Raw genomic sequence first — 27,686 nt, 5'->3', positions numbered from 1 at the left:
GAAAGTTGACTTCAGGGTATTAGGTTCCGAGGTGGCGAATACGGAGTGGCCTTCCGGAGACTCCTTTTTGCCTCCCACATTTGTTCCTTCTGGCTGACACTTCAGGTTGACTCACTGAATCATTCGGGACAGGCTAGGTTATAATGTGACACAACCAACCACAGAATCTGTATGACTTCAAACATCAGGAGTTATTTCTTACTCATGTCACAGGGCTCTTGTGGGTCAGCAGGGGAGCCCTGCACATCTTAGACACTCAGGAGACAAAACTGATGTAGCAGGAACCATCTCAAAACTTGCTATTCCACCAGGCCAGGAAGAAGAGGATTCTGGGAGACCTCATATCACTATTAAAAACACTCTGGTTGAGGGGGAGGGTATAACTCAGTGGTAGAGTGAGTACTTAGCATGCACAAAATCCTGGGTTCAATCCCCAGTACCTCCATTGAAAAAAAAAAAAAAAAGCGTTTAACATGAGTAAGTAAATAAATAAAAATGCTCTGGTCTGGAGTACCACCCTCACAATTCACTGGCCAGAACTAGTCACATGGCCCCACCCAATCACAACAAGGCTGGGAAGCACGAGCAGGCATGTTTCCAGAAGGAGAGAGAATTAGATGTGCTAGACAAGCAGCGCTCATGACCACCACACTCCATCCTTCTTTCTTTCCTCCATGTCAGAGACTCGAAAGTCATATATGCTGTTTTTCAGCCTCCTTTATCTCCCAGGAGAGTCCACATGGCCTGGTTCTGGCCAGTAAGACTTAAATGAATGTGAGACTGCAGTGGGGAAGCTTTTGCTTTTGCGATAAAGGGGGTTGGACATAGCTGTGGCATTCTTCATTCCTACTTACCCCTTCTTCCTATCTGGAAGGCGGAGGCAATGCCAGCATGGGTAGTAGCCATCTTAGCATGAGGTCCCACTCCCCTTGCCAAGAAAAAACATGGCAGAGCAGAAAGATGGAAGAGTTTGGTTCCTTGATCATATCAGTGAACCACTATACCAGCCCTGGACTGCTCACCTCTGGACATCTTGCTGTGTGAGACATACAAACTCCTATAGGCTTAAGACCCTGTAATTCGGGCTTTCCTTTTTTGTAGCTGAATGTCATCCTGAGACAGTCCTTTGTTTTGAACTTCAAAAGAAAAACATCCCTTTCAGAAGGAATTGTTACCCACAATCACCTCAATAAAATTAAAATATTGTTTGGAGATTTCTAATACATGACCCTAATTCAGACTACTTTTTGCCACTTGGTCCTTTTGGCTAGCATTTCATGTTGGCTCACTTTATCAGGGTAAGCTAGGTTGTGATGCAGTAACAAACACTCCCCAAACCTCAGTAACCGCCTACCTCTGGACTTCTTGCTGTGCAAGAAAGCAAGTATCTGTATGTTGAAGCCCCTGAAAGTCAGTATTTCTGCTGCTTATAGATAGATGCAACCCCTACTAATACAGTCTTGCTTATTCTTGAATTTAAAAGGATATGTTACCCGCAATCTGCAAATATTTTCAGGTTTTCTTATGAAGGAGAGATGATTCCATGTAATACTTCGTTAAGAGTTCCCAGTGTATTCCCCATGGTCAGTTCCATCCATCTGAGCAAAGAAAAACTGCTAAAAATGTATTTTATAAAATTTTCCATTTTCTTTCCTCTTTCCAAATTGAAGAACTCTCTAAAAGAAATCCTTTGATAAAAATAGAAAGCTCCTATTCTGTGATTTTTAAAAAAAAATCTGGTTTTCATGCCTTTTGAGGGGTACCTGGGACACTTACAGAAAAAAATTTGTTGGAAATAAAATGAAGAAAGAGAAGAGAATATACTCTGATTCTGAAAACTTTATGAACACCTTGAAACTAGCTATGAGAATACTTCCCTATGCAGAAAATTTCACAAACGTGGCTGAAGTCGCTCAGAATGCAAAACACTTTAGAACAGAAACTGTAACTTGCTTAATATTAACCTTGACAAATTCAGGTTCTGTCATGTGAGTGAATGAATGCCTCCATTCTTGAGAATTTGGGACCTTGAACATCCAAATTGAAGTAGGATGGCAGAAAATTATCTTTCTCTCTCCTTCCACCTTCCTTCCCATCCCCATTCTCTCTTTAAATTTTTAACAGATTAAGTGAATGACTTTGACAAAAACGTAATGAGAAAGTCTTTTCAAAAGCACTGTTGGATTCTGTACTCCTCTCCACCCATGTTTCCGGGAAGGATAGCACTTTGCTTTATGACCAGGTATCGATCTCTAATATATTTATTGAACCTTGTCTCTTCTTTGCCTCCTACAGGCAAAGGGTGAGAGATAGATAATAGTATTAATTTTCCAGACATCTGCACATGTTTTAATGGCCTTTTGAAGTTTGAAAATAGTTTCTCTGTGAGCCCACCACAGGGCTAAAATGCCATTAAGGTCTAGATTGCAACAATACATAACAATCATAGCTGAAGAGCTCGGCTTGGCAATGAAAAGGAAACTCATTTATTTTACTGGATATTCAAATTCATGTAAGGTCCTTGCCCAGCCAGAGCCAATGCCTCCAGGTTCTGGAGGGAAATGACAAGGCTCAGGATGGCTGAAATCCACCCATCCTTATTCATGTATGTGGAAAGTCATAGTGGTGAGAGGTCTCCACGTCACTTGCAACGTGAGATGGAGGATTGAGGTTCATAAACACTTTTTAGCCTTGGTTCCTTCTTTAAGGTCAGAGAAGCCTATGGTCTCCTCAGAATAATGCTTTTAAATGCACCAAATAAATGATACAGGATTAAAAGGGAACCAATTACACTGAGGGACAGTTAGTAAAATATTGAAAAAAATCTTTGACATAGTAATACATGTGCTTCATTTCTAAAGCATGAAATAACAAGCTCAAGTGGCAGTTCTAACTTAAGTTTTAGGTAATGATTCCGATAGATAATATCTAGAGATATTTTCAACAAACTGTAATGCGACGTGAAGATGTCTGTGATTTCTATTAGTGACAAAGTCACCAGTTTCTTTAACTGAAGTTTAATGACTATGTTTGTAGCTGAAGGAAATGGTAAATTCTAGTTCAAGTTTAGTGAAACTAAAAATTCATTTTCTTCCCCCAAACTCACAAATGCTCTAAATTCTATCCATGGACATGTACAGTCTCATATAAAGGAGCCCTAAGAATCTGCATTTTCCATTTCCTAGGAGGTGCCCGTCTGTGAAGTTACAAGGACAATTATTTGGATTATTCCTCCTAGAGGAACAAGTGCAGAGTTTATTAGACTTCAGAAAATATTTCGATGACTATGCCTCACATTTTATGTCACTCCTGACCATTTCTTGGTGGAGCATGTACACTGAGTTGCATTCTGGGGAGTAGAGATGGGTCCTCTGGTGACAACTGGGCCCTCTTACAACTAAGAACAGTGTGGGGCTAGAAGCACCTTGAAGGGTTTGTTTCTCCCTCTTCATACAAGGGCACCTGGGCAGGTGTTAGGATCCTAGCAGAGACAGTGACATTTTCACCTGCTCTACCCAGCTGGCCAAGGTCACCACGTGGAGGTACCTACTTTGTAATCTGACATCTGAAAACTCTCTCAGAAGAAAGGAAAACTGTTTTCAAGGTGTATTGGGTATATTTTCCTTAGGATTCAACATTGGTTCTCCCATGGAACATGGTTTTAAGGGATAATAACTTCAAATTAAACTCTATATGAATGTATTTTAAATTCTTAATATTTGAGAAAAAGAAGATGTAAAACCAGGAGAATTTTTTTTTAATTTCTTGTGGCATACTAGAGGAACTGGTTTAACCTGTCCCATTACATAGTGATAAAGCAGCATTTGATAACAGCAGCCTGTGTGATAAAATGATTATGGCAACAGTGAAAAAGAATCTAATAAGAGAATTGATCTGTGGATTCCAATTCTGTAAGAGCCAACATCAGTCAGCATAAATGTCAATAATGAGATCGTATTGAGAACTGCTTAATCCTTTCAGAAGATTCTGGCGTCTAGTGACAAATTCAAGAAGTAAATGTGAAAAGAAATTGAAGATTCTTGCAACAACTCCCATTGACCAGAAAGCAGGCTACATGGTATTTTGGTGGCACATGACAGGGTCTGTCTGGGTCTAGGCTAAAATTAATTAGAGAGAGATTGTTAACAGGATTTTCATATTGTACAAGATGTGATATCACTACTGCGTGGTGCAATATAATAACAGTTGTTATGGGGGGGGCGGGTAGGTATAGTTCAGTGGTAGATCGCATGCTTAGCATTCACGAGGTCCTGGGTTCAATCCTCAGTACCTTCATTTAAAAAAAATCAAGGAAAAATATAACAGTTGCTACTGTAGTTAGGAATTATAGTTAGACATGGCAGTTTAGGGAGGGGGCGGGAGAAACTTAACGCTCTTATTTATTTGTATTTTTGGGAGGCATGTGTAGACAGTGTAGTGACAAAGGAAACTGCCAGTTCTCAGGAAAGGTTATATGAGGTAAAATTCTGAAGTCATCATTGGCTGTTTTACACACCTTCATTGATGGTGCAGGGTTTTTACTAAGAGCTGGTCCTCAACCCTGTGTCATGTTAAGGACCATGGGTAACAACAAGACAAGTGTCAGCAAGTCAATTTCAGAATCAAAAAACCAGGGAGTGTGAAGGCTTATGGAGCTGCTAAGGAGAGGGCAGGAATGTCGGGCGGGTGGGCAGAGAAAGAAGAATGTGAATATAAGACATGGCTCTGCCCACTTCCACCTGGGGCCGTCTTCCTGCCTTGGCAAGAGATTCCTCCCAGATCTCCTGTCTAGGCAAGAGTTCCTTCTGAGGTGTGGGTGGCCCTTCTGTGGGGGCAGGAAAGGAAATATAGGCTGAAACGGAGAAGGCACTTCTAACCTTCTGATCATGAAGCAACTCTGACTGAGAATTGACAAAACTGACTTTCAAGTAATATCTGCCTCCCTTTGCCTTGCTATTTGTATTTTTCCTACCTCTGTCAGTTACCCTCTGTTGACACTTTCCGGAGTCTGGGATCTTGTGTTTCAAGCTGTCATGATTACTTATGTGCTACCAAAAGGGTGGTTCTTCAGTGGAGGTGATTCTCATATGAGGAAGCTGTTTCACAGCTGTTTGGGGTTTGCAGTGGCAGGAAAGGGTCACTACTTGAGGACAGACAGGAACAACAACAACAAAAGCATGCTGTTCTGTTACTGAAAAATGATGTTGAATTTCAAAATCCCTCTCTTACTCCAGTAAGCTCAGTAAGGGTAGTATAACTAGATCCTTGTTTGATTCTGGGGTATCTCTCAGAGTCTAATGATTATAAGATAAGGAAGTATCCGGGGCCCGCTTCATGGGTAATTACAAAGGAAACCAAGAGACCAAGAGATTTGTAAGCCTGTGTGGTCACATGGGGGTTTAGAAGAGCCCTGTACTTGTTTTAATGCTATTCGGTCACCAGCTTGAAATTCTTAATATCTTTTTCACAAACAGGCCCCTGCACTGGGCCCCACAAATTATGTCACCAGTCCTGAAAATGGCTAACATCTATTGAGCATTTAATATGCCCCAAGCATCTTAATGAATTGAGTCCCTATCACAACCTTATAAATTCGGGAATTCCTTCTCTTGAACATCCAATCTTCAGTAAGTTCCTGTGAGCTAACATTGTTATTATTATTTATAAAGGAAACTAAGACTCAAAAGATGAAGTAACTCACCCCAAGATGCACAAAGCCAGGATCTGAACCCAAGCAGTATAATGCCTGGGGCTGCATACTGTCCAGCCTCCCTAGTTATAGGTATAGCAAATGGATAGAGTAGGTAATTTGTGAACCTGAACCCGGGATTTCTACTGAATGTTTAACAGCTAGATTTGTAGTTATTGTCTTTGTTTTAAGTATATCTGCTAGTCAATGGTTTGGGTCCAATGGATTCCAGTTAATTGAGGTGTTTCAATAATGCAGTGAACAAGGCTCCTGGACCTGAACTTCGTGCTAGTGTCAAGCCGGATGACACACTGGACTAGATGACATCTTCTGTGACTCAACCTCTGGCTTTCTGAATGAGTGATTTACATTTTACACAATGACTATATTTTTATGCACTCAAGTTAAGAGGACATCTTATTTCATTCATTTTTGATCAATAGAAAAGTATTTATGAAAAGAAATACACCATCTCACATAAAACAGCTGAACAAAAAAGTAGAGATTTATATGGAATAAATGTTTGAAATCCCTGGAATTATTAACATGAGGCATTTGAGGAGAACTATTTGTGGTCTCCAACTCATAGTCTGAGAAAAAATTATTGTCTTTAAAAATAGCTGATTAGTAACAAGTGTTCAAAACAGACCCTGAATTCTAAACAGTAATTACTTCTTGGCAATTTGGATTTTCCTATAGTTTCACAAGTGAGTCTAAGGGCAGTTTCTTATCTCTAGAATGCTCATGACTTTGTAATATTTATTGTTCTAGAACCAATTCCTCTGAAAAATAACTCACTTTTGGTATTCTCTGAGGTTGAAAATGTTGCCCATGTTATAAAATGAGAGGAAACTCAGACAAAGATTACTTTGCATCTTTTAAGAAAGTTTCCATCGAAGCAATTTATGAAAATAAATAAATCTTTAGAGATTTGAGAACACAGAACAATTTTAGGATTATGGTTACTGGCGATTGTCTCAGAAGAAAAGAGAGAGATTATGTTATTTGTATTTATGCATCAAAATATCCATTTAATACTTCACAATTTCCACCCTAGGAGATTAGGAATTTCTCTTTCTACCTTCTTTTTCAGTGTCTGGTTTGCAAATCCATAGTGTTTACTCAACATGCTTGATGCCAACAAAGTATTCTGTGCCTATAGAGTTGAGAAAAAACAGTAGAAGCATTGTTTTATGTCTTGTGAAGATGACTTTTTACTGAATTTTCTGATGCAGTTGTAAACTCCCTAATCTGTCATACAAATATTTGTAATATCACATCGTGTACATTTGCCTTAGATGTTACAGCTGAGTCTTTAGTCAACTTACTGGAGGAGTTGCTGGGGAAACCGAGAAGCAATTTTGACTTGAAATTCTGGTATCATTTCTCTCTCAGATTTTGTTTTCAGCAGCTTCTAATACATCTGAAATAAACGTGTGCTCACACACACACAATTGAAATTTAAATATAGAATATATTTAGCAAACTAATAGAAAAATAAAAATAAATCCACTTGACCTGATAAATCCTACGTAATGACTGGAAACTGCCATTTGCCAAGAAATGATTTAACTTAGTGAAATGTATTTTACAGCTAATCCTTTAATGTCTGTTTTACATATTACCCTTCCCACTGTTAATACTGAACAGTATTTGCAAGCTAGTAATTTTATGCCCTATATTTCAAATTGCTATTAGGAAGCCACATAAATAACAATTTTCAACTGCTTGTTTATAATACCATGAGGCATTTCTTACCATGGGGTAAAATAACAGTGGATTTAGAAAACTGCCTTGGGGCTGGAGCTACAGGGAAGCTGTGACGCGGATCTGTAGAAACACAGCCTATAAACCAAACGGAAGTAATGAGTCTGAAACTCTGAAAACGCACAACTTAGTATTAACTATCAAAGGAGCTGAGACTATGGACCTTTGCTCAACATTCAGCTAGAAACTGCCCTTACTGAATATGTCTTCATAAATGTTGGGACTCCAACCACTTGTCCTATTAGGACCGGGACATCGGGCTGTGAAAGGCACATGAGTGCCCATCACAAAAGTCATTGTCATCAACACTCTGATCTATTTCTTACCCCCGCCCCCATGGGGGGAAATACTGTGAGTGACTCTAAGAGCCTGTTCAGGGCCCAGTGGTTATGTAATCTCCCAAACTCTGCATTTCATTTGTGCTCATCTTTCCTTTAATAATGTAAGGAGGCACCCATCTTATAAATAATTCTGCATGATTTTTTTTTTTCTTCTCCAAAACACTGACAAGGCATATTCCCTTCCTGGGAGATTATCTTCTAGTGTCAAGCAATAATCCTTTGATGTTAATATCTCCTCGTTTTAGTTGCGAGAATAGAGCAGGACCAGGTCTGGTTTCCTGCCAACAGCCTGGATGTGTGGGTTGCTTTGGCATCACCGAAGGGGTCACTCCAGGTCTTCAGGATTAGTGACTGAGCTGTCAGGGGTGCTGGCAGCTCTTTGCACGGCCCTAGCAAGCAGCGTGAGTGAGGATCCTGGCTCGACCCTTGTCACCCCTTTAAGGAAGACCGAGAAGGCATGGAAGCCGTGTGTGTGTGTGTCCTCTGTGTCCATATTTCCTCAGGGAGTTTTCTAGTCTCTTCTTCCAGGCCTTGTTTACATAGATAAGCATCCTGGAGACCCACAGCCAAGTTCAGCATAAGGGAAAGGTGTGTAGTGGGCAAAAAAAAGAGGGGAGAAAGCATGTATTTTTGATAGAGTGATAGGGTCACATCCCAGCACTGCTACTTGCTTGCCCACTGTGTGATTTGATTCAGGTTTCTTATTGCTTGGGCCATCTCGCCATTTGCCTCCTTGAATTTGCCTCTGTGGCCCTGATGAGCTACATGCAGAAAAATATCACTTTCTCTTCTCTGGACCATTGTGTAGATTCTGCCCGGAAACAAGCAGTTGAAAATTGTTATTTATGTGGCTTCCTAATAGCAATTTGAAATATAGGGCATAAAATTACTAGCTTATAAATACTGTTCAGTATTATCTTTCTTGGCTTCTCCTGAGTCATCATTTCTTGTTCACTAAATCTCGACCTCGCTATTGCTTCCTGGGAGAAGCCCTCCCAGAGCCCCCTGCTGAGGTGTCCGTGTACCTGACATTGAGGGTGCCTGGCGGCTTGTCCTACAAGCACCTTGGCGGCGGGGACAGTGTTTATTCATCTTCTACCCTGGATAAGACGACACAGTGACAGAGCGCATCATGAGGGACAGCCCTGAAGTCTGTGTCAAGGTTCAAACCCCTGACTTGAAAACTTCCTAACTCCTCTTGTTCTTCAGTTTTCTCATCTGAAAAATGGAGCTCACAATAGTTTCTACCTTGTTAGGTGATCATAACAGTGAAGTAAGAAAAAAGTAATATAAGTGCTTAGCAAGGCAAGCAGCAAGCACTCTATAAATGCTTGCTATTTTTTCCTTAGTTCTATTTTTCAGTTAGGTCCAAATATTTATGTGCAAAATTATGTTTCCCTTAAAAGAATGTAGCAATCTAAGAAGGAAACATCACTGATACCAAAAATATTATCAATATTATTAATAATAATAATAAAGAAAGTACATTTTTGAGTAATGACTGATTTATGTTTAAGTATGGTAAGTGAAGATATCACATGGTACTTAGTTATTTCTATTTTTTAATCCTAAGTTGTTTATCTTGTCTAGTTAATTAATATTGCTATTTTAGTAAATTGTTTATAACCAGCTATTATTAGCCAGATTTAACTGTAGAAATACAGAGTATGAGCTCTGCTGTCAGACTACCTGGGATTTAAATACTATTTGAATGACCATAGGCAAGATTTTTATCTCTGGGCCTCGGTTTCTTCACCTGTGAATGGGGATGGTAACACTCCTTACTGTGAATTGTAATAAGCATTTCCAAGGATAGTGTATGTGAGGCAGATACTCAGGGCTGAGAAGAGCGCCATGTTTGCAGCTGTTGTTGTTACTGTTGCTGTTATTATTATCTCTTTCTCAGTTCTCTGAGAAATGATCTAGGCGGGAGAATTCTCAAGGCAACCCAGTTCACTGGATGGGAGCGACCCAAATTATGGGCTAAGCACTTAGGCAGGAATAAACAACTCATCTTGCAAAAGAGACCAAGGAGGATAGCAATTTCCTTCCTCCAGGGGAAAAGGGAGCCGAACGTGGTGGAAGGAGTTTGGACTCAGCAGTAAGGCAGATCTGGGAGAGAATCCTGGCTTTACCATCTCCTGGAATATAGCCTAGGGACTCTGGATGCCATCCTTAGCTTTGGTTATTTGAGTTCTTCATCCCTAAAATTTAAAGATCTTAGCTTCTTTCGCACTGTAGCCTGAGGATTCATGAGATAGGATCAGGAAGAGATTGCACTCATTTCCCCGCTGACCCCCAGGGCAGGAGGTAATTCATTTCTTCCTAATAAACAGTACTTTGGACTCCAGTGACCATCAATGCAATTTCCAATAGGTCTGGTGAAAATAGAAGGTCAAGATGTTTTTCTCCCTAATCCCTTTTGTTCTGTGAAATCAGAGGAAAAATTTGTTCCCCTATATGTCAAAATCCAAAAGCTTCAGAAATCCAGGAGACGTTTCAAAAATAAAGCTTGATTAAAAATGTAAAATGCAGTGTAGATAATTTTACAAAACAGCAGGGGCAATTGGAAAGCACTTATTAAAGTACCTGTTAAAGTAATTAGTGATAAAAATGGAAATTTCAAGTACTTCTGTATCTCTTAGATCCCAGAATAGGCTCAGTCTGTGCTAAATCACTTCCTCTCTCAGATCAAGAGTCACAGACAAAAGGGAAGCTTTGAGAGTTTTAGGACTGGCAGGCAGGTGTGAATCACTCTTAGCAACTAGCTCTCCTGCTGGTGTGAGTGAGCTGCCACAGAAACCCTCACCCTACAGCCTATCTCCTGATGGACATCTGTCACTTTGCTGCTATACATTAGATATTTCTGATTCCTGTTTGTGTAAAAAGACCAAGAGACTTGGGAGCTTGGCAGGGAGAGCTGACCCCGTGTTGCCTGAGCCTTTACTGCACAGAGTATTCTCTCGTTTATATTTAACTGTGTTACCACACTGACCTCTCCCCACCCCTATCTCAATAGCACCCTTCCTGTACCTGATCTCTTTTGCATATTCGGCCTTAATATTCTTTTTTTTTTAAACACTTTTACCAGTTTTTCTTTTTTAATTATTTTGGGAGTAAGTAATTAGGTTTATTTTTTATTTATTTAATAGAGGCACTGGGGATTGAGCCCAGGACCTCATGCGTGGTAAGCGTGTGCTCTACCACTGAGCTATAATATACCCTCCTCTCTGCCTTAAGAGTCTTCTGTTCTTTCTTATGTGTATGTTCAGGTCCCTTGTTGAGATCCTAGGCTCCGCTAAGGGCTTCTGTGAGTCTGTTCATAGTTCAGCGTCAGGAATTTTACACAGTAGGTCCTTCATACATGCTTTTTATGGGACGAATTAGAGTGGAGGCCCCCACGGGCAAGGTCTGCTGTTTTCATCCTCATCCATCATCCTGCTGGTCCTCACCCTGCGGGTCCTTGGGGCACTGTTAATGGCATCTCAGAAGACAGGACAGATTTGAGACACTCCAGTCATCAGTCTCAGCTGCAGAAACCCCAGATAAGCTTCCTAGTCACCAAACCAAATGCTCCCTTAAGCAGCCACTGGATAATCAGGTTGTCATGGTGGTAGAGACCCTTGAAGAAGGTTTGGAATATAGCTGTGGAATAATTGTTTCAAAAGCATTTTATAACCTTGGATCCCAGAGAAGGAGGAAAAAGGATGTAGAGCCATGTCACTTGCAGAGGCACCAACCAGAGCAAAGCACAGGCACTCGGGGCTCCTAAAGACTGACATGCAAGACAAGTCTGAAAGTTGTCAGGGAAAATAATCATCCCAGCAAGGACTGTTGTAGATGGCTGGGAAAAACTAGCTATAAAAATTTCAGACTCTGAAGGGCAATCACATCTTGATGGACATATTTTTTTGAAGGGCCTCTGAGAGAATATTCAAAAGACGTGCTCTGTGTCACATCAGCAGGATGACCGAATGTGGATATTATGTTTTATCTTTGTATCCCAAAGTGGAAATAATGGCATAATTAATTAAACATCAGCTTTCATCCAAAAATATTTTGTCCTAGGCTCAAATTTTTGTGAATTTAAGAAATGACCATATAATACTCAGTTATGTAATATGCAGTTATGTAATATTCAGTTTTATAATGAATTCTTAATGGAACAGAATGAAACCTATGAAATGTGAACCAGGGGTCTGCCACAATATCTCTTGATGGGATTTCGAAGGGCTGATGAAAAAAATCACATTTCTGAGTGTGGCAAAATGTAAGTAAAAATGTATGTCTAGTATGCAAATAAGGTAAAACTTGGGGGGGGGTTGGATGATCATTTGGTGAGTCAAGCTTCTAAAGAAAAATGACTTAATCAGGCTTTGAGCTATTTTGGGAGATTTCCTTGAACTTCCTTTCAGAGCCTAACGCATACCTGTGAAAACTGCCTTATTACCCAATAGAGGGAACAAGGCTTATTATCACTTGGTTATGTCTAATTCAAGCCACATTTAGAGCAAGTCTCTTAAACATATACCAAATCCACCACAAACGGTTTCTACCCCTCTAACAGAAGATATCTAGAAAGGTGAAGTCACAGGAAAACCTAAGAAATTAGCAAAATCAAAAGATGCTCAGAGGATTTCCTAATAACAAACGCACTTCAGACTCGCTTCCTTGCAGTGGGATTAAAGGAGATGAAAAAGCGCCCAGGGCCAGCCGAAGGCTGAACTGAGGGAACCGGCGTGGTGCTCTAGGAAGCTCTCTAAAAGCTGTGAGCTGAGATGGTCTCCAAGGTGGGAGCAAGGCAATTTGGAAACAAAGCCACAGCTGAGAAGTAGCAAGTTCTGCCTCCAAGAAGTCAGCCGAGGATGCAGGCCACTAGGTCTGTGAGGGAGGGTGATCCCTAACCAAAGTCAAGTACAAATGAGCAACCAGCCACGAGGATGGGAGCAGCAGCACTCAGCAAGGCAGCGGCCAAGAGCAGGTGGGCGTAGGCACCAAGACAAGGAGTAACCAGGGGCCGCTGCTGGGATTGCATCTCTTGGCGGGGATGCTGAACGGTTAACGATACCAATGATGAAGGGGTCAATTCCAAGAAATTCTCCCACTCTTCTAAATGTCCTACCATGAACCTTTGAGAATAGAAAAATACCTTCTAATGGGTGGTGGAGTGCATTAGGAATAGAATTCAGGGAAATGTGGTTGGGAAAGAAGGCTTAGCACCAGATCATTTGGTGACAGCAGATGTTCTAACATCATAAATAAAACAGGAATTCAGGAACCTTGGGCACAGGCATCATCCCCTTTGACCGAGAGACCTTTTCCACCAGGAAGAGAAAGCACCTCTGGGAAATATAAAGCAGTCTGGGGTAGAATTCAGGTTATGAATACTGGGGTATCCGCCAAGGTTGGGTAAGTTAAGGGGACTGAAGCAGGGCAGATTAAAAACACTAATTCACATCCGTGCTTTGTCGCTGAACCTAGATTACTTGTGTTTATAGAATCCATTCATCAGATATCTGCCATATTCACTCCCGTAACTTCTCTTTTGTACAGACACTCGGTTTTCATAGTTAGAGGGGAGGATAATTAAATCCATGACCGTGGTATTAGATGAATTCTCTCACCAAATCTGAATGAAGAGAAGAGAGCAATGGTTAAACCATCCTTTTCGTGTGTTCCTCTCTACATTTGAAATCCCAAAGTGAGAAAATTCACACGTTCCTTTTCAAACTTCAGGGAATACACTGGTAAATACAAGAGCTGCTTATTCACCCTATTTCACTTGGTTTTCCCATGGTTTCCCACGTTCCCCACATTTCTCAGCTGATCTGCTTTGTAACCTCACCCGTGTCACAAAATAAGGATTCAGTGTCTTCCTGGCCTCAGCAGTCACTGCCTTACAGTTAAGACATCACATTGGTACTAAGCAAAAACCCAGAGGCAGAATTCTATTAAATGCAACAAGCCTTGGCTAAGCATCTGAAGCAGTGCAGCTCTGGGAGTGAGGAGAGAAAGAGAAAATCGAAAAGTAGCCCTCCAGCCCTGCTCTGAAAGACCAGGATACCGTGGTCTCAGTCTCCACTGCCATCGTTAACTGGGGACAGTCCCTGCTCCTCTGAAGGGGCCACTCCACCTCCATCCCACCAGATAAAGGACAGCCAGTCTCGGGCCCAGTATGGAGAAGGGGACATTTCTCTGCCTTGAATTACAGATTCAAACCTGCAAAATAGAAAAATAGAGCTGGCTAACAGAAGGCAGAGTAATCCACCAAAGGTCATTAACCCAGTGTGTATTTCTGGCACTGGCTGTTCTGGCCTTGCCAGGTCCCCATAGCTGACCTTGGTATTTCACTCTGGTATGAGGCATGCATTCTGACTATGATTGGAGATACACCACAGGGGCACATTTGTCACACATATCCCCACACCTGCCCCTGCATGGTGACACAAAGTAGGTCTCCTCCCCATGAAGCTGAAAATCCTCAGTGCAGGAAGTCACCTTGGTCTGCTGACATCACCATATATATACATGTGTGAACACATGTTTGCAAACGTGTATATAATGTGTGTATATACCTGATGTGTGCAGGTGTATATATGTGTGTATGTGTGTATTTATTTAGTGGCTATTCTGTATGCTACAGAATGCTTATCTCAGAGAAGGGTTTTATCAGCCAGTTAATCATGAGAACAAACAAACCCTCAAATGATTAATGGCTCAAACCCAGTATAAGTTTTTCTTTCTTTCTCATAGAAAGTCTGAAAGATGTATCACTGGTCTAAGGGTAGCTCTGTTCCATTGACTATTCAGAAATCCAAACTCCTTACACCCAGTAGCTCCATCCTCAACCTGTGGTTTCTGCAATTGCTACACTGAGTTGGGTGCATCAAGCTGATGGAAAGGGAAGGAGCACCAAATGTGGGTGATATTCCTGGGCCAGGGCAGACATCACTTTTGTTCACACCCCATTGGCTGGAACTAACCCTGTCACATGGCCACACCTACTGCAAAGGAGGCTGGGAAATGCAGTCTAGCTATGTGCCCAGGACACCATGCCAGTCCCTGACACAGGGACAAAGCAGAAAGAGAGGTCTTGGCCTGCATTCTCATGGAGCTGGTTACCCTATTGGGAAATAGAGCCTGCAACACAGGAGCAATTCAACAGTCATGCAGTTAAGATAAAGGGCCAAAATGGTGGAGGGATGTAACCCAGCCAGGTGGGGAATCCAACGTGGGCTGGAGATGACAGACAGCCTTGCAGGCCAGTTTCAGTGCAGTCCTGAAGAGTGAGCAGGTTTCAGCCAGGTGGGCAGGAGCAGGGAGGGTGTGCTATGGGCAGATGGACAAAAAAAGCCCCAGCTCAGAATTGAGAGGGGTCCATTTTAGAGACAGCGAAACCAGTCTGGTGGGAAGGAAGCAGTAAACTGTGACCATCGAAGGAAGCATTTGAGGGAAAAGATCTCAGTGGCCTCCGGTTTGGGAATGTGTGAAGCTAGGAGTCCATTTCTAAGACCAAGTGGAATCTGAGTTACTGAGATAGTTAGTGTAAGATGTGATGTGAGGTCAATTTCAAACCTATACCAAGTGATTTTGCTACTGCTCACGTCTAAAACACACACACACACACACACACACACTCTCTCTCTCTCTCTCTCTCTCTCTCACTCACTTCTGTCTAACTCCAGAATTCATCCAGATTCGTAGGTTAAAGACTTCAAGTTTGAACACTTTCCAGTGGGAGATTTACCCAGATGGACACTAACAGTGATCATGAACTGTAAGTAGGTGTGTGATAGTGAATTGCCCTCTAACTAAGCTGGTGGATTTCTCTGAAGAGGCCACGGTATTCTCCTGTCGGTTATAGTCATCCCAGGACTTTAATTGAGTTCCCCTTGTAGACACTCTACCTGTTTTTCACTGAGACCTGAATTATCATAGATAACACCATAACACCAGTTTGTAAAGTGATACTCTCTCTCTCTCTATGAGAATATATTTATGATAATATTATATGTGTATAGAAAAATACAAACCTTTCATAAAAATTCTTACTATAAGAAGTACAATACCTGTGAGCTCAGGAACTTTTGTGGTTATTTAACCAAGAAGGAGATGTGTGTGAAAGGGTGATATTTACGTACCATTTTCTTACCTACAGTCTTAACACAAAAGTCCATCTTATTTTCCTGGAAGTCAATTTTTATTTTCCTTACATATATGGAAACTGTAACGACAGACGATTCATTTGTACCTTAGCATTTAAGAAATTATATACCAGCAACTCTCAGTTATGACAAATAATTGGTGTAAGGCTGTGTACATTTCACCATACTATATTATTTATAATCCTTCCTGACTTTGGCAGTACCTCTCCCTACCTGTGACGTAGGTTAGGTAGCCTCTTCCATCCCTCTGTAGCAGGCGAGGAATCTGAGACAAGAGGTTCAGTTACATCCCGAGGTCTGGTAAAATTTATGCCCTAGGGCTGAAACTCAGATCTCCTTGCCCTAGGATCTGTCCCCTCTCCCTCATGACCTTACCCATTTCAATGGAGAGAACTGACCATTGGGATAGAGATCACTGAAGCATAACATCGTTTAGGAAGACTGGTTTATACATACACATATTCATGCAGAAAGCACGATGATGACATCATATATCTGATAAGAATGAGCAGAGTAAGTCAGATGTCTATACTATAAGGACTCTTCCTCCCAACCACGTGATATACCATTCAAAATCATCATTTCTTTTGTTGAATGTCATTTCCCATAAGTTCTTGGACTGTTCACATATTGATAAATGTATTCTTAGGTCTCAGAATGTTATCATTCTTTTGGCACTCTCTCAATCTTTAAAACGTATATGTGGGTGGCGAAAATATAGACATTTTTTTCTTTGTGGACTGTAACAAGCACCAGTTGAGTACTTACTGGGTATTATACATTGTGACAGGCCCTGGGGCCTAAAATGTCTTTGCCCCCTGGGAACTCAGGTTCTAGAGGGAGCTTGAGATAAAGATTATAAAAATTGTGCAGAACCAACATCCTGGTTCTATTGATGTCTTAGCTCTGTTGGAGAAATTAGAATTTTCAAAATAATGAACAACCCGTTATTTAGGATTTATACCCTTTTTGGTGAAAGTAACTCCACAAACACAGACTGAGAGAAGCAAGAGTGTAAGTTTGAGGAAAATGATTTGACGCTCCACTGATAAGGAGAACTGATCCAAAGCAGGAAAAAAATGCCTTCGTTCCTGCAGATGCACACAGAACAGTCCTATCACACAGGGCTCACCCTTCAGTGCTCACTGAGTAGATGTTTTTTTCCTATTTTCCATTGAAGTGTAGTTGATTTACAATGTTAGCTTCCGGTGGGTGTTTGTTGAGTGACAAACTAACCAAGTACATGAGGCTTTCACACAAGTTGAACCTAAGGGAAGTCAAATGGGGAATAGAGTCAATATAGCTCATTTTAGTGGCATTTACGTCCCTGCTAACAACATAGTGGATCTGCTGGAACAAAGTGACCCTTGGGCAACCCCTGCACTCTAGAATAATCCCAACATTAGTTAGTGGCAGATAATCAGTCATTTCCCAGCTCAACATCAGTATGCAGCAAAGCCTCTCCAGGGAAGAAAAGGAATAGAAAAACTTTTCAGAGGTGAGGAAGGCATCTTAGCCACATTATTTACTTACTCGATTCGATTTTTCGTGTCTGAAAGCACAAAAGTTGTAACCAAGACAAACCAGGCTACAAGTACCATTTTTAAAATGTCATCAGCCTAGCAGAAACATGAGACATAAATCACGAGCTTTATTGTATTTGCAATTAAACAGATCAAATTTAATGTCCACAGAAAAGCCTTAGTAATTAGTATAAAGATTAATATAGTGAAATGTCCCTGGTTTAGCAGGCCACCCAAGCAAAGCTGAAATAAAGAATGGAGTATATAATCAAATAGCATGTGAATATTAATGCACAAACCCTCCAAGTCCCCAGATCCCTGATGCAATTATTTTCTATTCACATTAATTGTTCCTAACAGATGACATTAATGACTTTGAGTTAAAATGTGTGCAAAGGAAGATTTCACAAGATCAATGCTGTATAGGAATAAGGTCACTTTTATAATTATTTGCTCAAATTTTAACCAGTACTCAGCATAATAAGGTTAACACAGTGATTGTTTCTTAATGTGAATATCAAAAGTTAATTTTCATACTAGCCAATAAGTGTATTGGGGTATCCACATTTTTCTTGCTATTCATTTTCCCTACTCCGTATTTTCCAACACATATTGACTAACTGTGAAAGTGTGATTATTGTTTATAAGCTGTAATTTGCACATGTATATATATAGAACACTCAATAAACTCAGATAAACTTTTTTGAGTTAGGATATGTGTTATCTAATGTAGAAATATCAACTCTTTGGAGATTTATCTGTCCAAGGCAGGATTTTGTGACGAACAATTAAATCAATGCCATTCGAAGTTTCTCTCTGTTTTTACCCAGAAACTTCACTCACGCATCTTAGATCTTTCATCCGGGGATTTGCTCTCAGATGTGGAAAGAAGCCGAAGTCTGACGCAGTCACGAACTGATGTTGAGATGCACGTGAGTTTCCCCGTCGCCCTCAGAACACTTGTTTAGGTTGTTATTGTCCTTCCATCAAATAGGATGTCACAAGTGAACCATAAAGTGCATCCTTGAAGCACTGTCAGGCAGATAAAAATACCTTCCTTTCTTGTGTTCTCTGAAATTCAGTATCATGTCCCCCAGCTGGCAGAGTAAGCAGGAAGTGTCACTCTCGGCAGAAATGTCATAAATCTTGCCTTATCCCCAAGATACCTTTTGGAGTATTGATTACATCTCAAAGTCTCTGAGAAATGGTCAAGGAACTTTTTATTAAAATCCATGTCCCATATTACTCATCTTACTTTTATGATATATTATGTATGAACTTTTAAAAATTCATGGGCTGTACTTTTTTTTTCTTTAGCTAGGGTTAGCTTTGTGCTTATTTGGCAAAACTTTAACCAGCACAATTTTTAACTCTCATTGACATAAAAAAGTAATTTGAAACACAAGAGCCAAATAAATATATAATGAAAGATGTTAGGCTTAAAACAATGACAAATGAACATTTATGGATAACTGGCCTTTTATTTTTCTGTATACAATTTATAAGTATAGATAGGATAGTCTATATCAAAGGTGAATATTGTCAAGTTTGATTGGAATTAAATTTCAGTGGATTTCAGTGGAATGCTGTCACTTTAAACATTCATGAAGACCTTAACAGCATCCAATCTATAACATGGCCTTGAGAGCAGGAATTTTTTAAATGCAGTTTTCATCCAAAAAACTCTTGCCTTCATTATCTCTGTCTCTCTCCTTTTTAAACTAAAATTGTAGATTTTTGCATTGCATTTCTCATAGGAAGCATGTTAAGGCATTTGAGTGCTTCAAGGAGGTAATCTAAAATACATCATGGGAAAAAAGACACTGGATAGTGCAAATGGTGTATTTTGCCAATTAACATAATTAAGATAATGTTGTAATGGAAATCAATATACATCTTTTGGCAAAGAAGGTTAATAATAAATATTATCTGTTACTAATTACAGTCTTCTCAGTAGGGTGTTTGACAGTCTGTCTATGTCCAGGAGTTCTGCTTATGGTCAAGGGCCTTCCTTGGAGGTATAGCATAGTGGCTAGGACCTGGGCCCAACATCATGTTATATAGGCTGGATGACCTTGAGCAAGATTGTAATACCCCAGTGCCTCAGTTTCCCTACCTGAAAAATGAGAAAAATGCTATTTCTCTCCAATTTCTAAGAGTTGTGGTGAAGGTTAAATGGGGTGATACATGAAATGTATATAACACAGTACCTGCTGACAATTTGGGGCCGTGATGAGATCTCTGCTGCCTCAGCACTCTTCCGTCCTTAAATACGGGGCATCACGCTGCAGCCACAGTGGACATGGCAAGGATGGAGAGTGAGAATTGAAACAAGCATCTGCCAGTGTGTCTCTCCAGAAGCTCACATCCCTGATCCCTGGAAACAAAGTGCAGCGCTTTCAGCTGTTGCTCATCACAATTCCTGTGTGCTGAGAACATCATCACGCTAAGGTGTCAGACCGTGATGGCATATTAAGAAGTATAGTGCAGGGTCCCTTAGGGAGACTGTAAAGTATAATTTGGTTGAAGACCCAAGGCATGTGGGGTTTTTTTAAACATTTTTAGTCATAATAGCAAAATCTAAATGTTGCTAAGCATTATTATTACTAATAATTACCAAGTATCACTAAGCATGATGTTACTAATCACCGGGGGCTACTGAGTCTTCACAATGATCTTATGTGGTAGGTGCTTTCATTATCTCCATTTAGGGAGAAAGGAACTGAGGTATGGCAGGGTTAAGTAAATTTCCCAAGGTCAAAGAGTTAGCAAGTGAGAGAGCCAGGATTTAAACCTTATAAATGGCCCTGGGGTTCAAGCCACTCAATCACAGAACAGTCATTTGTTGGAGCAGATAATCTTACAGGATAATCATGTGCTGATAAGGGAAGAAACTGCAAGAAAAAGGAACTCACTTTGCAGCCATGATGTCAGAGATTCTTATGAATTTCCAACATGTATTGTCCATGATGGGGGAAAGGTAGGGGGATGTCCCAGTAGAAAGGTCTCGTTGCCCCTTTCTCGTCTTTGCAAGAAATTACTCTGTAATCACCCCACCCCCACCCCACCACACACACCCTCTCTCCAGTGCACTGCTCCATGGGAGGGCTCAGACCACTCCCTTCATCCTGCTCAGCACAGCCCAGGTCAGACCATGAGATACACAACTTGCTACCAAATAATGCACATGAAAGGTAGCCTCTTCTCAGCTCCTCCTAGGCTAGGGGCTCAAAGTCTGGGTCCTGGACCAGCAGCATCCAAGCAGCTGAGAACTTATTAAAATACTACATCTCAGACCCAACCTCAGAGTTACTGAATCTACATTTAATAAGATCCGGGATAATTCATATGCACATTCAAGTATTCAAAGCCTGGCTTAGAGGACACTTCTCTGCAGAACCACTCCCAGCCCCACCTGCCTCCACAGGACAGTGATGGACCTCTCCCACCTCCCCACAGCATCCTCTTTCACATCTGGGCCTCTCAAGTTCAAGGTCAAGGGAGAGGCTGCAATTCCTTCCTCCTTCAGCTCAGTGTCTGAGTTCTAGTTTCCTGTCATCTTACCAGCATCTCTACAGAGGTACACACATGAGTGATGACTGGCCAAGTAAGCTGATTTGTTAAAAGAGGCCTGGGAATTGAGTTGAGTTGTAAAAATAGATGTAATTTTGACAGGTGCAGTAGGAAGGTATTGGTGAGAAAGACAGAGGGAAATCCCATATAGGCTTCAGCATGCTGGGAAAAGTAGAATATAAACGGTGCTGTGCAGAGTGTGAAGAAGGCCTTCGGAGAAGTTTAGATCTGATGGCTTCGCAGGACACAGACACAATCTCTCTGGATAGTAGACACGACTGTCAGAGCAGAGGTAGTCCTAAGCAAAACCCAGCACCCTGCTCCCTCAGAGAGAACAGGATGGAGAAAATAGAAAAGTGCACAAGTGAAAGTGGGCCATGATGGGCTGTTTCTGAAAGTCTGTTCAAGGCGCGTTTCAGGTGTGTGCAGGGGCTAAAGCCTGGAGGTCTCGTCCCTGTGCAATGGGACCACTGGTTGGGGGCGGCGGCCAAGATACAGACGTGAACGCCCCTTAACTAAGTTACACCTGGCAATAAACAAGGTCACAAATCAATAGATACCACTGAAAGCTGGTTTTTAAGACAACTTTCTCCTTTCAATGATATTTAGAGCCAAATTTCAGGGGGGAAAATAGGGTAGTAAAATTCCTTGGCGTTTTAAGATCACTTAAAGAGATTATCATACAGCAAAAATGAAGTATCAATAGCAAGGCAGATGCCTGATGTTGAAAATCTAATGTTATTAATTGTAGATGTTGACTAGAGAGCAGATTAAACATGCCCTCTGCCCCAATGCAGGGTCTCATTTTTACCACAAGTACTCTCAGCACAACCTACCTCACCTTCCTTCCCCAAGCTGGTGTTCAGTCACCGTCAGCTGGAATTGCATTTGGAGAACAGTGATAAGTACTCAGGTACTAAAGGCGCCCATGAAGTGACAATAAATTGCATAACTGAGAGAGTTTGCTATTCTGCAAGTGACACAATGACAGATGGTTCCCCACCAAAGAGTTTCTGGGACAGAGCTGTTATAGATAGAGGCCAGGAGTGAGAATGTAATGGAGAGATTCCATCCTAGTGATCGGGATGCTAAATTAATTTAGCCTGTCCAGTGAGTGGAGCTTCATCTGTTCCATTAGGGGCCGATAATGTGGCTGTCAGGATGTGCCTGGGTATTTACAGCTTTGTCACCTGCACTTTAAGCAGACCTGCTAGAATTCTCACTGCCTGGATCCTTCTGTGTGGGACCCAGATCTATCGATGTGAGAATCTTTACCATTTGGACAGCCAGCTGATGTGAAAAGTTCTAGAATCCTCAGAGCAGAGCCTCATGATTCCTGAGTTAGGGGCTCCACTATCGTACATGGCTCTCTGGGCATTTGATTCCTGACTGAGAAAGATGCTGTCAGAGCCACAGGGGACCACAGGAGTAATCTGGTAGAACTCTCCCACCCTATACAGAAAGATATTAACACCCATGGAAGTCAAATGCTTTCTTTGTTCAACATCTCATATCTGGCGGCATGTGTAGCCTGCAAATCGGGTTGCTAGACTTCCAGTACAGTGCTCAGGTTCTTGAACCCTTAAGCCAAAGTTGCTACTCTGTCTTCTTCCTTTTGGATCATTAGAGTTAGTTGATGCTGATCTGAGTCTTTAACCAGTACTGGATAAAATGGGAAACTCTCATTGTCCTAATTCTGCCTAATGGTGATGGCAGCTCATAATAATTGAGCACCTGCTTGGGCCAGATACTGGACTATTTGCTTCTCATCTAGAACCGCATTTGGTCCTTGCAATAACCCTATAAGGTTGGCAGTATTATCATCATTCACTTTTAAAAAGGAAAATGTGGCTCTAGGAGGCGAAGTCATTTCCAGGGCATGTTAGTAAGGGGCGGCGCCAAGAATGCAACCTCTCATCTGTCGACCCCAAAGTCTGTGCCTCTAGCCACAGTTCTGTATTCGCTCCTACCTCACTGTGGAGCTGGTGTTTCCTCTCCCCTATGCAAAGTCCTAGCTCAGAGCTGCCCTGCTTTTTTAGGAATGCCAGCTGAACGCAAAACCAAGCACCTCTGCTTTGAAATGCCCTGGCTTGGCGGTTGCCATCCCTGGTCATCTCTGTCCTCGAAATAGCTGCAGCAGCAGCGAACTGTCCCTTTCGAGCACCTGCAGCGAGTACTCCAGCGGCTCCTCCTACACGTGGCATGATGGGAAGAACCTCAGGAAAAGGGTAAGGCTCCCTTCAAGGCACTCCAGCATTAGCATGAACCAGAAAAGAATCCTTCTGGTAGGAAGGTGGAAGGTGGAAGGTGGGAAGGAGGGTAAGAAAGAAACGACCATTTACTGAGCTCTTGTTCATGTATGCCTCCCAAAACCATATAGAGAGGTATCAGTCTCCCTGTTACATAGAAGAGAAAACTGGCTCAAAAAGGTTAAGTCACTTGCCAGCAATCCCGCAGCAATGGTGACTCGACCCCAGACGACGTCACGGGAGGGAAATTGAGAGAGAAAGATGTCTTCCTTCTGTGCTTTGGTGGAGCCCAGTAAGTTCACAGATTTATGTCAGGTTGGAACTGGAGCCCTGGCCTAATGGAACTGACCATACTTCATACCAACTCAGACATTTTCAATTAGTTTTATGGACATTCACTATCGCTGTGATGCTCAGAGAGACTTGTTAATTTGCCCTACAAGCATGAGGTCACGTGCCAAGCCATTCCAGACTGAGCATCCCATGAGATCTCAAAGAGAATGTATGTTTTCTTCTAGAGAATAGGGAGGGTGGTGCATTCTTGCAGAATAAATGCCCCAAAGTTTGGCATGAAGTATCATTAGCTTTATAGGAATTTACCCCTCAAAAATAGCATGTATTACATTGACCTCCTCTATTCAATGCTGTAGCCTCATAAAACACTAATTGACTATAAATCAAAGGGTGGCATAGTAGAGAGAGAAAATGCCAGGGTGGGTGACAGGCATGATGGCTTCGGGAGGATCGGGTATGCCCCTGCTTAGATGCCAGGAGTTCCTTTAGCAGATTTTTAAATAACTCCTATGGCTGGGATGAATCCTGTCTGCAAAGTGGGCTCACACAACTGAAGATTCCTTCATGATTTGAATAAACACCTTCACACGCTGGTGTAAGCCAAGAATTTGGAATAGCTGTTTTTGCAGTTTCCTAATGCTGAAGAAAAACAAAGAGTAACAGAGAATGGAAACCCTGAATCAGAATTTTTGGAGGTCATTTTTCTATCATCTGTATAAATTTAGTTTATTACTTCAAAAGCACAGAAACCAGGGGAATTCCACAACTGCCAGAAAAATTGGTTGAGGGAGTAGGTTTGTCATACTCTGAACAAGAACTCAGAAAAGGATTTCCAGCCTGAAATGAGAGCTTATTGCCTTGGACTCAGACGTACAATGCAAAACGTGGAGCCTGGGGTATTATCAAAATTGCTCCTTCTAAGGAGCTGTTCAGAGTTGTGAATAATGACTTCTGGGGACCTGGCCTTTAATAGGCTGGGGAAATGGCTTGGAGGGATGTTCCCTCTCCTTGTCTCTGAATATCGCTGGCTCCCAGACCCCTCGCTCTGCTCTTTCCATTCACACCTCTTCCTCTCTTTCTCTCAGCCTTTTTATTTTCTTTCTTCCTTTTTTTTTTTTTTTTTTTTTTTTTGCTGAAATTTTTCCAGTTAGACCAATCCTTGATCTTCTAGGGACATATCTTCCCTGTAAGAGGAGAAATAAGGTTCTTAAGACACTTCATATACACTCTGGCAGCCATCCTCTGGAGATTTAATAGCGTCCCATCTCAGAATGGCCATGAGGTATCAGCACGCCTGTTCCATCTCACAGAGAAAAGCCTCATTCTCAGGGATCCAGCAAACTAGACTCAGGCCCATGAAGACACTTTAAATTGATATTATTTAAAGAAATCCTTAAGCTCTTACCATGTACCAGATACTCATTTAGTATTAACTTACATAATAAATCCATACAATATAAATTTGAATGTGAACACAATATTAGCTTACATAATAATAAGTATATGACCAGTGGCTCTTTTGTAGTTCATAAGTATATTTTTTAAGTATTGTTTTTTGTAGAAACAGAATGGAAACCTGCATGAAATAGAACAACCTGCCCTCCGTGAAGGACTCTGGCTCTAAATAATGATTAATTAACACATGCCAGCTTTGTTAGCTTTTCGTAAGCATTAGCTCATTTAATGCTCATGCTAGTGTATGGAGTGGATTCTCCTAATTCCCCCATCTCACAGAGGGGTAAATTGAGGTACTGAGAAGTTAAATATCTAGCCCAAGGTCTCATAGCCAGGTAGTGGCAGAACTGGGCAGTTGGTTCCAGAACCTTAACATGTAACCATCCTGCTATACTGACCTTGTTGAAATAGCCTAAAACTTGGAGGAATCCCAGTTGTTGGGATGGGTTTGTTTCCATTAAGAGCAAGAATGTCCTTTAAAAAAAAATAAGAGCAAGAATGTCCTTTAAAATAAAATGTATAAAACTGTTGTCTAGTCAAGAAATAGAAAAGAACCCAGGCCCAGGCCCCTGTCTTATCAGTAGCATCTTTCAGTCAGCTCCCTCCTCCCCAGAGCAGCTCTCTTCCAATGTTTCCCTGCAAAGAATGAAGCCGCCTGTGGGAAATGCCAGTTCCACGCCACCATCTCCCCAACAAGGAAATTATGCTTTTTTTTGTTGTTTTCAAGTTTCAAGATTGTTCCCAACTTTTCTCAACTTATTAAATATCATACCCTTCTGTGGAAAACTGACTGAGGAATGTGGCTAATCTCACAGGATGGGAAGCCTGGGCCCCAGGAGGTTGGCAGCCACAGTCCCTGGGATGAATCAGAACACAGCATGGGCAGGCTCTGGGAGGGCAGAGAGGAGGTGGCTGGGCAGACACTGAGCACAACTCCCATGACTAGGACAAATCTGCCCTTCTCAAGCCCTTTATGGGGTGCTTTTGCCTGGCTTCTCTTCCTTATTGTGAACATGACATAAGGACCGTGGAAATTCTTAGAAACCCAAGCTGTGGCAGTCTGCTTACTGGTCAGTCTCTATGGCCAGACTCACTAATGGGATTTCTTCTGATTTCTGAAGACATTCTTAATGGCACAGCGGAGGGGGAGGGGGAGGGGGGGTGCCACCAAAATGGCATCTATCCGCAGCAACTTCTGACCCTGGAGAATTTTCCAAAGAGAGTATAGAATTTGACTTAAAACCAAATAACCATATAACAAATACAAAACAAATAAACAAGACATGTTGCTAGCAAGAGTCGTTTTTATGTAAAAGTCTTAGATATAAGCAGATGCTCACAGTTTACTAAAAAGCTGAGATTCCAATGCAAGTTTCTGACATTTGGAGGTCATTTTTCAACTTCTGCTTACTAGCATGTCAGTTCAGTCACAAGACAGCAGGGCAGCTAGCATGGAGACACCAACAGAAACTGCACCCTTAGCCAAGATTGGTACAGAGTTTACATCTGAAACCACCAGATCCATCCCTTGAAATTATTCACCATTCATTATACAGCCTTTTTTAAAAAAGTCATCAGGTCAGTGCCATCATCCTACCAACCTCCCTGAATGCCGGTTTCTGATTAAATCAGCAAATTCCATTCAAAAGAGGGGTGTTGGGATAACCTATGATCTCTATTATAACTTTGACTAATATGGAGGGGAGCATAGAGGCTACGTGTGATTCCAGTGGTCAAAATTAATTGTGCAGTCTATAGAGCCACAGTGCCTTTGTTCAAATCCCCACAGAGCCACTTTGGAACTGAGTCACAGAAAGTGTCCAGGAATCCAGAGTTCAGACATTTGCTTCATCTCTTCCTTAACTGTGTGATCTCCAAAGGGCTGATCTTCCTGAATCTCAGTTTCCTGCCTAGTAGTAAAATGGGACAGATAATGTCTCCTTCATGTTGTTCTGAAAATGAAATCAAAACACTGGCTAAGTGCTGGTACACAGCGGATGCTCCGTCAGTGTTAGTGTCCTCCTCTGCCATTATGTTTCTTGTTAGCAAAAATCTGATAAATATGGATGTCTGAGTAGAACACTGTGTCTTTTCTGTATTATTTCTTGGTCCCTGCTCCAGAACTAACACAGGTATCTGGGGAAAGATGAAGAACAGGAAATGGACCTTTCTGAGTTGGTAGGTGAATCTTTGCTGTGGGTTCTCCCAGCGAATGCCCAGCTGCTCTATGAGCGTCTGTACCAAGAAATCATTTCCTCCACTTTTAAACTAAGGCAAACCTATCTATCTTCCTAGGGCTAGGTTTTTTGTTTTTTTTAAAAAACTTTTTTTTTATTGAGTTATAGTCATTTTACAATGTTGTGTTAAATTCCAGTGTAGAGCATAATTTTTTGGTTATATTCCTAGGGCTAGGTTTATTTAAAAATAAAAAATAAAGAACTTCCCTTACATGCTTTTCCAAGCAGACACGTGGTCTCCTTGCCCTCAAGTTCTGGAACATCTACTATAGTTGTACTTCTCGTTTGCTCCCTTGACTTATGGTGACTTGAGCCCAAGTCCTCCTGGGTTGTGCGCCTCTTGAAGAGAGAGGTTCCTTAATTTCCACTTATATGTATCATATGCTGCTTAGC

General features: G+C 41.4%; 1 protein-coding gene across 9 annotated transcripts in view; it reads left to right on the top strand.

Moving 5' to 3' along the window:
• NCKAP5 (NCK associated protein 5) overlaps positions 1–27,686 on the top strand; it is a 918,990-nt gene that overhangs the window by 782,064 nt on the left and 109,240 nt on the right. For all 9 annotated transcript variants that reach the window (XR_012506967.1, XM_045508840.2, XM_045508844.2 and 6 more), the window contains 2 exons: positions 18,316–18,417; positions 23,098–23,286. Coding sequence is in view for 8 of the 9 variants with exons in the window: in XM_045508840.2 (XP_045364796.2) it covers positions 18,316–18,417; positions 23,098–23,286 (291 nt within the window). In the remaining variant the exon portion in view is untranslated. The remainder of the gene's footprint in view (positions 1–18,315; positions 18,418–23,097; positions 23,287–27,686) is intronic.

This window comes from Camelus bactrianus, chromosome 5 (assembly GCF_048773025.1).
Source record: "Camelus bactrianus isolate YW-2024 breed Bactrian camel chromosome 5, ASM4877302v1, whole genome shotgun sequence".
Classification (NCBI taxonomy): Eukaryota; Metazoa; Chordata; class Mammalia; order Artiodactyla; family Camelidae; genus Camelus; species Camelus bactrianus.
This window is presented reverse-complemented; position numbering and strand designations above follow the sequence as displayed.